The 13242-nt window shown below is 45.2% G+C and overlaps 1 protein-coding gene across 1 annotated transcript in view; it reads left to right on the plus strand.

Annotated features, from left to right (window-relative positions):
• LOC135978505 (maestro heat-like repeat-containing protein family member 2B) overlaps nucleotides 1-12752 on the plus strand; it is a gene marked incomplete at its 3' end in the record, with an annotated part of 30194 nt that extends 17442 nt beyond the window's left edge. The window contains exons 18-25 of the mRNA XM_065579436.1: nucleotides 1222-1345; nucleotides 2783-2892; nucleotides 3565-3717; nucleotides 4888-5042; nucleotides 6830-6992; nucleotides 7441-7634; nucleotides 12295-12432; nucleotides 12641-12752. Coding sequence (XP_065435508.1) covers nucleotides 1222-1345; nucleotides 2783-2892; nucleotides 3565-3717; nucleotides 4888-5042; nucleotides 6830-6992; nucleotides 7441-7634; nucleotides 12295-12432; nucleotides 12641-12752 — 1149 coding nt within the window. The remainder of the gene's footprint in view (nucleotides 1-1221; nucleotides 1346-2782; nucleotides 2893-3564; nucleotides 3718-4887; nucleotides 5043-6829; nucleotides 6993-7440; nucleotides 7635-12294; nucleotides 12433-12640) is intronic.
• Nucleotides 12753-13242: the final 490 nt, after the last annotated feature.

Below are 13242 nucleotides of genomic sequence, written 5' to 3' on the forward strand. Positions count from 1 at the left end.
ACACAGAGAGAGAGAGAGAGAGAGAGAGAGAGAGAGAGAGAGAGAGAGAGATCTCCCCCACTCCATGAGGCTTGAACTGGTCGGGGTTCCCAGGTGGTGGTGGTAGCTCAGGGTCCTGAGTGCTGAAGACAGGCAGAGCCCCCAGCACGATCAGTCAGGAGATAGAATCCCAATGGCACTGATGCAGAGTTTGGGTCTATACATCAGAAACCTTACTTGGGCATAGGTCGGGGGTTTTGTAGAGAAAATACAATGGCTCAAGGGAGAACACTAGATTTGTTTATGGGTAAACTGATGGCTCAAGGATTTTCTTTAGGCTAGGCCAGGGGTAGGGAACCTATAGCACGCATGCCAAAGGCGAGCTGATTTTCAATGGCACTCACACTGCCCGGGTCCTGGCCACAGGTCCAGGGGGCTCTACATTTTAATTTAATTCTAAATGAAGCTTCTTAAACATTTTAAAAACCTTATTTACTTTACATACAACAATAGTTTAGTTATATATTATAGACTTATAGAAAGAGACCTTCTAAAAACGTTAAATGTATTACTGGCACGTGAAACCTTAAATGAGAGTGAATAAATGAAGACTCGGCACACCACTTCTGAAAGGTTGCCGACCCCTGGGCTAGACAATAGGAGCTGATCACTCTTGGCTATGGGTGTTATTTTCTTCCAGGGAGCTCACAAGGCAACTAGGCTGCTTCAGTATTATGGGATATCAATCAAAGATTTATTACTAGAATTGCTCTGATAATTGCTGAGCTGGGTGTGTGCAGGCGTAGGTTCATTAGCATCTGGAGCAGGGATTCCCATGATGCAGTGCGTCCCTGCTTTTCTGGTCCCAGAGTTCAGTGCGGTTCCCCGTCCCTCATTCTTTATGCTAATCCCTGTCCCATCTTTCATGCAGATGAGGCTAGGGGAGTTGTCTCTGTTCTTCATTCTGTATGCAAAAATGGAGATGTCTTAATCTTGTCACCCTTGTCAGGAGGGGTCTAGGTGTGTCTCCCCATGCCCTTCATTGTTCTCTGCAAGCCTTTTCTCTGATCGGTTTTGGTTCAAACAGAGACGGGGGTGAGGGGTGTCCTTCATGAGACACACAGGCTAGATACTGTGCTCTGGTTCCCCAAAAACACAGAGCTGACTGGTAGCAACAATAAGGATGGCAAGTGAAGTCTAGTACAGCTGGAGAACGTTCATTCTTCATTCTTTTGTAATTAGACTCAGGAAACTTTTAATCGGTTTGGATCTCTGATTGGACTAATAGCACCATACAGCTGTGATTCACTGGCCACGTCCCGTCAGTGGGTGGTTGACTGTATCAGCTGCCTTCTCTGTATACAAGGTGAGGAGACCATTAGCAGGTATAAGTAATTCTTCACCTTCTTTCACTGTTGTAATGTCCATTTTTCTGCCTGTCTAGTTCTTTCTGTCCTGTCTGTTAGCACTTAGATAACAGAATGGTGGGCATCTTGTAAATACCTCATTAGAAGAGAAGATTGTGATGTGTAAAGAGCCTAGCACACTTTTGGGAACTGTACAAATAATAAACGGTCTGCATACAGGTAGATACCTGCTAAATTCCTTAGGGCTTCTCTACACAGGGACACTAAGGAAAGTTAATCCAAATGAACTAAAGGTGTAAATTTAAAGTGGCATTAAACACATGTGTGGATGCTCTGATTCTGAATTAAAATGGCCCTTATTAATTTTAGTGAATTACATGAATGAAACTAACCTGAAATAAGGCCCCTTTAATTCTAAATAAGTGTGTCCCCATAGGTGTTTAATGAAGTTTAACTAATGCATTTTGAAAATAAATTTGGATTAGCTTTCTTGACTCTCTCCATGTAGATAAGCCCTTGGTACTAAACATTTTCATTCTCTTTACCCTGCCACTGGCTGTATTGGAGGGGTTTCCTGGAATAATTCTTTAAACAAAAAGTTCTTCTAGCAGCCCTCTGTCATGAGCATTCAAAGCTACTGCAGTAAGTGTAGGCCATTTTCCCCTCTGTGAAAGAGTAGGATATTCTTTTCACCTAATGGTTAGATGTAAAGGGATAGGGCTTGGTTATTGTTTAAGGCCATTTCCAATTAGGGTGACCAAACAGCAAATGTGAAAACTCAGGACAGGGGGTGGGGGGAAATAGGAGTCTATATAAGAAAAAGACCCCCCAAATCGGGACTATCCCTATAAAATTGGGACATCTGGTCACCTTATTTCCAATTATTATTAATCAGTCTTAAAAAACAGTGTTGGTGATTCAGAAACAGAAGAAGAGACTCCAATCTTTGCATGTACAAGATAGAAATCCTAGCATTGTTTAGAAGTGACTGATGAGCCTGGGTTTCCTGCCGAAGTTTTTGTCCAGCCCCATCTCTTTTACAATGAGAGTTTGGTGGAGGGATTCACCTCTACATTGGAACCTGAGATCTACCTGCATGACTTGTACTTGAATATGAGATTAGATTTAAATACTGAGAGCAGAGAGGCTACTGAAACCAGACAAACCCAGAAAGCTGCTCCAAGCTGAATACAGTGCTTGTTCAATCCTGTATCATTCACAGTAACATACCACTACCATTAACTTTCAGACATTTAGGGTGTAATCCCGACTCCATTACAGTCAACAGGAGTTTTGCCATTGACTTTGATGGGGCCAAGATTTTACACTATGCTGATAACAGCATAGCACATGGATCCTTCTGTATGAATATCCATGCAATAGAGGTTCAGTTTCATTAATCGTTACAGTACTTTTTCTCCTTTTCTCCACTCCAGGCCAGTCCATGAACCTGGGGTCAGCGGCGGAGGAGCTGAGATGTCTCCGTGAAGCACTAACAGCTCCAGACCCTGAGGCTCTGTTTCAGGCATCTTCCAAAATGGCCAGGGTAACTGACTCAAAAAGCTTGTGCGGATGTTCTAGTGACGGGGCACCATTCATTTTACATTTACGCTTTCATGATGCCTTTCCGTACTTGGAGTGAGCTGTGGGAGCGGGGCGTTCATTGCTAGTAACCAGCAAGATGCTTTTCATAGATGTGTGCTATGAATGCCATGTAAAAAGCAGATTCCACAGAATGTTGCACGCACATGAAAATACGCACGCAGCTGCACACACATGTACCTATCCAGCCATCCATGAGAAAAAACTGTGTTAGTGGAACATCAAGCTGAGAAACCACCCAGTCTTCATTCTGTCACTTTGTGGGTTTGCCTTAGCCTATATTTGTGTGCATGCCTCTCTTTACTTCATTTTATAAGTTGTAAAAAGATGCAGTGTATATAAGAGAATACACACTGGAAACTTACCTCCTGCATATCCAGTACAATGTTGTGCTAATTGTGCAACAGAGGCTTTGTCTCTAACCTGATATCATTAGCGTAGAATACAAAAATGTCGTATATAGACTGTAGAGAGAATTGTAATCACAAATGGCTCACTAGACATGAGGCTAATTAACAATTTGTTGATGCATATATCTTTTCATAGAGATATTAGGCCTCCATTTTTAAAAAGCCAGACATCATTGCAGTCTCTCCTGTTTTTGATTTGTTCCCAGGTTGTTAGTGAGTACTTTCCCTCAGAACAGGCCACAGACTTTATTAAGGCCACATTGGGTGGTATGCTGTCTGCCAGCCCCACCTGTGCCACGGCAGCTGGACTGTGGATGAAGATCATCCTGAAGGAGTGTGGAGATGCCATGCTGGACAAGGTAAAACGGGAAACTGGAGAGGTTTTCTGTCTAAACTCTAGGCTTTTAGATCTTTGCCCTTATGTGTAATGAACAAAAATCTTGCTGTTTCTCCCCCTCGGACATAGAGTCGATTCCATCTCTGTTCCTACCCTAAGATAGGCAATGGCAGAATCAATCGCAGTAGACAGAGATAATCCAAGGGAAAAGGAAGATGGTCGGTTATTTATTTGTCTAGCTTGTTGCCACAGTATTCAGCCAAGAAAGGCTTGAAAAAACAGACTCTGGGGAAAATACAACAAGACAGAATGACTGGCACTTGGAATCATCCAGTTATTAGGAGGCCTATGGCTAAGAGCTACCTGGATAAAAATAGCACTGTAATCATTCCCAGTCAATCTGGAGCTTGGGCTCTGAGACCCACCCTCTTGCCAGGTTTCAGAGCCTGGGCTCCAGCCCAACCAGGAACAGCTACACTTTTACACTGCTGTGAGATTTTTTTTTTTTTTGCTGTGTAGACGTACCCTTTAAGAATAGAAGGGGGGAGGGAGGGAGAAAACTATAGTGTCTTTGGGATCCACTATTTATATGCCTTATTCTGGAGCCCAGTGCGTTAGGGCTAGATGAAAGGAGCACTCCACAAATCTTCTAACAAGGCTGGTGAAAGGTCTCAGGACAGGGAACCCTCGCAGCAGAACTGCCATGTTTGCACAGTGTTTTGAAGATGTGAAGGGCCAGGAGTGACTATGAGAGGTCATCACCTGTTCATAGTCCCAGGCATTTGCACGCTGTGTTTAAAGCACTTGCATATTTTGTGCTTGTGGTTGTTTATGAACTAGGCATTCTTCGAGGCAAATGGTCAGATTTGGCTGCTTAAATCACACCTGCAAAATGTGGGCAAGTAAAGCCTTCTTTTGTGCATGCGAACTGGTTTATTTAATGCATAGCTGGGCACCACCACATTACATTACCTGGTATATATATGTGTGTGTCAGTGTTAGTTTTTACAGCCAAGTGTGGGCAATTTTTGTGGGTTAAATTTATGCAAACATATTTGAACATTTGTTTCTTGAAGTGAAGAATTTCTAAAAAAGCAACAACTGGCTAAATAGCTAAATAAAGATTTTGATTCTGTAGAATGAATGAAGAGAGAGAAAAAGGGACATTTCTTTCTGGTTTTGTTCCTTCCAGGTGCCAGATATCCTGGTTATAATATATAGCCACATGCCTACTATCCAGGAGGGCAGCTTGAAGCAGTTCCTGGTGGAGGCGGTGTCCATTTTAGCTCACCGTGACCTAGAGACAGTGATCTCCAGCCTCCTCGGTGAACCTCTGCCGATAGACAGGTATATACCGCTACCTATTGCATTCATCTTGGTGAAACATGGATCCCACAGCTTTACTGGGAGATGTAGGGCTTTATTTAAGCAGCAAACAGTTTGGGATAATTCCTAAAGGTTAATAGCCTGGGTCTTTCTGCAGGAAGGTCCAAGAGCATGTTAAGGTGGGGTGCGGAGAGAAATTAAGTGTCATTCTGTTTCCATTAATTAATAGCTGCTTTGATATCCTAAAGACCTATTTTTACTGGCATAACTGGAGTGTATTGTTGGAAACATCTACCTCTCTAGACACCTGAATTGACCTCACTCTGGAAATTAGCAGTGGCTGTTGGTTTCCTGGTAGCATGACCGCTTCAAGTCCAAATCCCTGGCTGACTACAAAGAATAGAGCCAATATTATCATCAGACCTCTGCTTGGTATCAGTGAGGGTGTGGCTACTAGAATAGAGTTGCTGTCCTGGGTACGTAAAACTAGACTGGAAGCAGATCCATCATTTCATTTAAAGATCCCTAACTGAGTTATCAGTTATCCGTGCTGGAATCTAAGACCATAAGACCATAAGAACGGCCATACTGGATCAGACCAAAAGTCCATCTAGCCCAGTATTCTGTCTTCCGACAGTGGCCAATGCCGGGTGCCCCAGAGGGAATGAACAGAACAGGTAATCACCAAGTGATCCATCCCCTGTCGCCCATTCCCAGCTTCTGGCAAACAGAGGGTAGGGACACCCTTTGTGAAGGGGACATAGGATGGTCACGAATATTTGGTCTCATAATTGTATATCCAGTGTGGCAAATTGCCGGCACTATTATGTTGCGTCCCGCACTTTCTCCTCTTGTGTGGGTGCAGGCACCATTTCTCACCCCTGAACTGGGGTATCAACTGTCCCATTAGTATCTGAAAAGGGGAATGGAAAGGGAGGGACCTGGGCCCACCCTCTGGTCCCAGCCCAGGGGCTCTAGGGATAGCAGTGAACCACTTGAACTAGCGATTCCTTCCCCTGGGCTACTTCCCTCTCTGGCCCTTCAGCTTGTGGGGCTTCCTGCCCTCTCTCCGCTTGGGCCAAGTTTCTCCCAACCCCTTGTGTCTCTAGAGTCCCTCTGCTCTGCACAAGCCGGGTTTCCCTTTAGCTAGGGTCTTGGTCTTCTGGCCAGCGACAGCACTTCTCCAAACTGCTTCCTCCAAACTGCTCTCTGTTCAAACACCAAACCACTCTGCTTCAACTCCTCCAACTGTCTGATTGAAGCAGGGGGGGTTTATCAGGTGACTGGCTTTAGGTGCTCTAATTGGCTTAATTGGTTTCAGGTCCTCTAATTAATCTGTAGCAGCCTCCCTTCCCTCTACAGGGACTAAGGCTCTCATCATCCTGGGGCTTACTTATCTCCCATCTATCACTCTCCTGCTGTCCTCTGGCCATGCTATATCACACCAGTTAGTAGGAATATGGCTTTTCCTTCATCAATTTGCCTTCCAAACCCTAGATCTTTGTAGCCACATGTTCATGATTCCATATTTACTGGAAAATGGGAAAGCAGAAACTGAGGTTGGTGCTCTGTGTCCTGTCCTTCTGAAGTCTAGTATTAATGGTGAGGCTGCAGTAAGACTAGGTCACTTAACCTAGTTCTGTAACTGGAAACTCAATATTGAAACACGAGGAGCGTTAAAGGAGGACAGTACTCCTAACTTTCTCATGATTGGCAAGGAGAAAATTTGGTCTTTACTTAAATATGACGTATTCAGTTTGAGCCACAAAAGTGTCCAGGGGTCACATGTAACTTCTGTTAAATTGCAGTGACATCACTGAGCTGTGGAGATCTCTGGGGGGAGACCCCTTGCTTGCCACTCAAGTCCTAAAGATCCTGATAGACAAGATAAAGACTCCAACAAGACAAGAAGGCCGCATCACCTCAGAGACTGAAATCGACAGGGATTGGGCAGCTGCTGAACCTCTCTCAGTAAGTAAAGACAGACACGTCTTTCAGGCTTTCCTCTGCCCTGTGACAATCCTGCTGATGCAAAGCTAGAAGTGTGGTATAATATTGCTGTGTGGGCACTTCTCCTCTGATGTACTGTTTCCCTGAGTCCAGCTCTGCTGTCTGTGGAACAAATACGGCAGTTTTAGAGTACGTGGCTGATTTACTTAATAACATCTGGCAATTAGAAAGTCTTTGAACCAGCTTTCTCACAGTGCTTTGCAAATATTCCTTAGGACTCACAACATGCCTTGGTAGGTCATCCACATTTGTACAGATGTGGGAAACTGAGCCACGAGTTAAGCGAGTTGCTCGCAGTCATTCAAGTTACTGGCGGAAGTGAGAATTTAGTACAGCAGATCTCAGAAGGGGAGAGAGGGTGTGATGGTGTTGGGAAGAGATCTCAGTTTTTACCATTCTCTCCTTTCAGGCAACATGTGCCATCTTTGAGGTGGTGTCAGCACTGCAGTCGAGCAAAGCTGTGCAGGAGCTGCTCCCAGAGTTGTTTCCTGTTCTCCTGCAGCAGATCAGCCGAACCCTAGGACAAGAGATGCCTTTGCCAAGGATAAGCAGCCAGAGGGAATTCCAAAAAGACCTACAACATACTGAGGGTGACCCTTGCCGGTAATTAGAAGGAAGGGAGAGAAACAAAGAGAATTCCAATAGAGTTGTGTGACACTCCCCAGGAGTTCCCAGGGTTACGAGACACCTTACCATTGCCTGCCCTTAGAGTGAGGAAGTCTTGTCTGTGCCTGCTGTGGGTCACTTCCCTGAAACGACCTGGCTCTGGCAAAACAAACACTGCCATCCAGGCCTCCTCAGACTCTTTGTACAGGTTAGTGATAGGCACACACCAACACCTGAGTCTTCTGACCGTTCCATATAGTGTCCAGACCTTTATCCACTGAACTCCCACAGAATTACCAGGCCTGCTGTTCCCAATGGAACAGTACACACCAGTTTATTACTTATACTTTAAACTCTATACTTTATTACTTATACTATACGGCAAAACACACAGCACTTAGATATATTTATAATGCAAACAAGAACAGAGATGATCAAAGAACAGAGATTCCAGTGATAGTGAGTAAGAATGCGAGCAAAAAATGGTTACATGTAAAATGAAATCATAACATGCTCTTAGAGACTAAACTTAACCAACAGGTTCACCTCCTGTCTAAAGATGTTTCTCACCCAAAGTTCTCAATCACACCTGATAGCAACCCCGCTGTCCCTATCACTGTCCATCTACTTCCTAAGTGAAAGATACCAGGGTGTCTTCTTTGTCCCCCAAATATACTAGAGCACACCTTTGATGTGTACCCCAAAATTGGTTCCCCACCCCCTGTCTACTTCCTGTTACTTTTCTTTCTTTGTAGTTCTCACAGTCCTTCTGAACTGAATGTGAACCCTACATGCTTAATTTAGAGATAAAGAAACAGATGGCTAAACATTTCTTCCCTGAAAGAAAACCATTTTTTTCACCTTTCCTGGTGACTAATCCCTAGACACAGATCATAAAAATGTAATTTTCAATGCATATACATGACTCTTTACACCGCATCTGTACATGTGTTTCACAATGATATTGGTGACATGGGCTTTTATTTGAGACTCAGATGGCAATCTTTTAGTGAACTAGAATGTACATACCAGACCACTCGGCACCCACTCTGTGCCCCTCGCCAGTTAACACTAAGAGATTCCTGAGTCATCAGCTGACTTCAGCTCTGATAGCCCATTAATGTACATTTTCCACCAATCTCACAACATTATTAGTTTCTATTATTGTTGTTTCTTTATTCTATGCCAACAAGGTGCTCAAATTACAGACTTCAGGGTTTTATAATGTCTCTGAATTTTCCCAGGAAACCAGGATGCAAACTCTGTTCACGGATGGGCAGTGGCTATAAAATAAACATAAGTACTACTTCACACAACACACAGTCAACCTGTGGAACTCATTGCCAAGGGATGTTGTGAAGGCCAAAAGTATAACTGGGTTAAAAAAGAATTAGATAAGTTCATGGAGGACAGGTCCATCAATGGCTATTAGGCAAGATGATCAGGGATACAACCCCAAGCTCTGGGTGTCCCTAGGCCTCTGACCACCAGAAACTGAGACTGGACAACCGGGATTGCATCACTTCATGATTGCCCTGTTCTGTTCATTCCTTCTGAAGAAGCTGGCATTGACCACTGTTGGAAGACAGTATACTGGACTGGATGGACCATTGGACTGACCCTGTGAGGCTGATCTTATGTAGTGGCCACAGTGAGTCAGGGTGCCTAAGCTTTGTCCACAAAACTTGAATTTGTTCACATGGATGGGTACCTAGCTATGTGATTGCTGGCGCTGCAGACACAAGTGTTCTGCTCATGCTGTTGGCCCATGTGCAGGCCCATTTTAGGTACCTATATGTGAGGGGTGGTATGCTGTGCCCCGGCCTCTTCCATGGACACAGACTGTGCTGAGTCCCTCCAAAGTGTTCTCGGGATGCCCACTCCTGAGATCCTGGTGGTAAGGGCTCTGATGACTGTTTGACCCCAATGGATGATCTTAAGTCACCTTTACTCTTGACCTTTGTTTTCTTTCTCCTCCCTCTTGTCTCTCAGGGGACTTCCGCATCCTCACCTTCTCTGTGGCTTGTACTTTCATGTCTAGGTTCCTCCAGCCCCTTTACATATATTTCCTCTTTACCTGGCCCTTCAGGTTTTGTTTCTACCCTCCTGAGCCTCCATACATGCCTTGGTGTCCCTGTTAGAAAGGGATGCTAGTCCATGCCCAGTAGAAGGCAGTGGGGCAATCCATCCACTACCCCTACATGTTTCTGCCTAAACTTCCCCTTGATTTCCAGAGTCACCTCTGCCATTGGGCAGAATTTATTGTCCCCATATACATATTCAGTTTTGATCCTACCTCTGGGAAGTCTCCAGTGGGGTTTCACTAACTCCTGCCCGATTAACAAACAGGATGAAGCTGTGTCCATTAGTCCCTTTGGTGGCTCCTCCCTACCCATACCGATATGGTAGGTACTTTCTTTTTTCTTCCCTGCCTGGGAGTCTTATCCCAGCCACAAAACTGTGCAAACCCACAGTCCATTTTAGGACAGTCTTTTTTTAGATGTCCTTCACGTCTATTTCGGTAGCACATTGTAGGACAAGCTCCCACTACAGTTCCTTGAGGCGCCTCCCTCTTCTTCTTGCTGCCCTTCCCAGCTGGAGGCATTCTGGTCCTTCTCAAATCTAGTCCCTTAAACCACTGACTCACTCTGGGAATGTCCGCCTCTGCAAATTCCTCTGTAACTTTAACTGTGGGGTCCAGATTAACTGGCTGGCGCCACAGAACCCATGCTCGGGTATGCTCAGGGAGACTCTGAAGAAACTTCCAGAATCATGCAGTCCATGATCTCCCCCACAGTTTGAGTATCTGGCCTTACCAATGAGTGGCCCAATCTTTTAATTTCTGTCCAAATGCACAGAGGCATAATCCCTCAATCCATCTTTCAACTCTCCATTTCTGGCAGTACTTTTCTGTGGACAGGCCCCACCTAGTCCAGCATGGCTGCCTTAATCGTGTCATAATCTCTTGCCTGCTAATCACTAAGACCCATATATGTGCTTCCCCGGTTAAATAGGGTGTCAACTGAAGGTCCCACATTGTTCTGTCCCTATGAGGTCTCACTGCTGCTCCTTTAAGAGTAACCAAAAACAAATCAGGGTTGTTCACAGGTCCCATTTTACAGAGTCTGATCTCCTGTGCCTGGTTTCCATTTCCTGTCACAGGACTGGCCAGACTTTGGAGGAGTTGTTGCCAGACCTGGGCTTGTTCCTGTATAAATTCCTGAAGGCTCTTTTGCTGTTAAACCTACTAGGCAAGCAAAGGCTGTTTTTCTGCATGGTGGGATTGTTGGAAGGTCTGTAGGGTCTTCTACACCAGCAGTTCTCAATCAGGCCGGTTTTAGGGAGTCCGCTAAGCAGGGCTGGCATTAGACTAGCTGGGGCTTAGGGCAGAAAGCTGAAGCTCTGAGCCCAGCCACGCTGGAGCCCTGAGGCCCAGCACCTGCACTAAAGCCCCGAGCCTCTGCACCCCATGAGGTTAAAAACCAGAGCCAGGAGCCCCAAACTCTGATGCCTGGCAGGGCAGAGGCCTGGAACTAGGCCATGGAGTATTTGTAGCATGTTGAGGGTGGGGGGAGGATCAGAAACAGGTTGAGAACCCCTGTTCTACACTTCTCTTTGCTGCTTCACCATCCATTTCAGTGTTCCTTCCATCACCCGGAGTGCCAAAATCTCTACACCAGCTTCTCCAACAGGCTCTCCATTTGCATAGATAACAGGGAAATCCCTGATGAGCCCCCAGCTGTGACAGAGAGGGGTGTTGCACCCCCACATCTTCCACAAACACAGACTGCGTTGAGACTTTCTTGCTTGTAAGCACCAACATATAGTCTATTTAATCCCCCTACCAATACATAGCACCTTTATATTGTATCTCAACTTTCTAAACTCTTCTCCAAAAGTGGGGGCTAAGGTGTTTCCACTCAGAGACCTCACTTTGTCAGGCTCTCCTAGCTTTTTGTCTTTCTGTTTCTCCTAGCGTGACCAGACAGCAAGTGTGAAAAATCAGGACAGGCGGTGGGGGGTAACAGCTACCCGTATAAGATAAAGCCCCAAATATCGGGACATCTGGTCACCCAAGTTTCTTTCTCTGTCTGTTCCCCTCAAAGAGCTCCTGCCCATGTCCTTTTATACAGTTTCCCTGTTAATGGAATGATTGGTTCCTTGACTCACTAGCCCCAATCTGACCTCGTAATCAGGTACACCTCTGTCCAATTAGGCCTTCTGTGAGGAACCAAATTAGTACTAATAGTGACCAGAGTGCTGACTCAAGTGCAAACCTTCAGCACTCTGTCACATCATATCAGGAGATATGACCCCAAAATGTCCATTAGTGATCACCACACTCTATGGCCCCAGTGTTTGGGTCCTGATCATGTATCTTTTCCATATCACTGTACTCTGCTAGTGCCCATACTCCTTGCAGAAAGGAAAAAATGACTGCAAAATTTTGTCCCTAGCAAAACTAGTCATATGAGATGTATGAGGCTGAAACTTACCTCCCGGCATCAAGTCCTTCCAGGGACACTGGTGTCCAGGATATTGCCAATGGATGAACTGTCGATGAACAGCAGACCTGACAAGTAACCGGGGCTTCCTCGCTCTGTTCAGGCTGCACCTTCCTACTGATTGCTGCAGTTCTGTGCCTCTCTTTCCCCAGGCTTTCTATCCAAGCATTAGAGGCTGTGCTTTTCAGAGCTGGGAATGAGAGACTGGGGAGAGCGCTCAGGGCGCAGAGAACACAGAGTCTGCTTGAAAACCCCAAGACTCACCATGAGGGAGTGTGTCTGCTGGTGAGGTAAGAGATCTAGGAGGCATCATTTTAGTCTTGGGAATCAGTAGCAAATAGAGTGGCTGAGAGGGAACCTCCAGTTTATAGCTTTGTGGGGGGTGCCCTGGGTGGAAACACACAACTCCCATTCTTAGATATCAGTGCTGTATGCTCAGAGCAGCTGAGTGTTTGAAGTGTGCAATCTACCCCATAAGCGGTTAATTTTGTCTTCCAGTGTTCTGCTAAGAGCTGAACTAATAACACCTGAGATCTTACAGAGCCTCCTCCCCTGGGTGAATTCCCCAACAGAAAACCTCCGAGTCACCAGCACAGCTTTCCTTGCCCAGGTAAGACACAGGGTTCTGAAGAGCGGTTTCACCATTAGACTGTTGTCTCATGTTTGCCTTTCTTTCGGGAGTTGTACAGTTCAGTTCATAGGAGTAATTGTCATTTTAGATAGTAGAATGGGTCCTCCTTTATATGGAAACCTCACACGGAATTTCATTACACCTTTCTGAGTCATTCTCTCTCTGATATTTTTATTGCTGTCATTGCCTATACTAGCTACACAACCACTGGTGCTGGCTGAGAGAGATACAGACAGAGTTTGAATTCCTGGACCTCTTCTGCCAAGTCCTAGTGCTGATACTAACCAACAGCTCCTGATTTTGGTTTAGCTCAGCAGATCTTCTGAATGAACGTAGTGTCCTAATACTATAAAACAAGCACCATACAAATACATTCACATCTATCTTAGGTTCTCATTACTGTAGTATCTGACTACCTCAAAACTCTTTAATGTCTGTATCCTCACGACATTCCTGGGAGGTAGGGAAG

The sequence above is a fragment of the Chrysemys picta genome, unplaced genomic scaffold (assembly GCF_011386835.1).
Source record: "Chrysemys picta bellii isolate R12L10 unplaced genomic scaffold, ASM1138683v2 scaf292, whole genome shotgun sequence".
NCBI lineage: Eukaryota > Metazoa > Chordata > Testudines > Emydidae > Chrysemys > Chrysemys picta.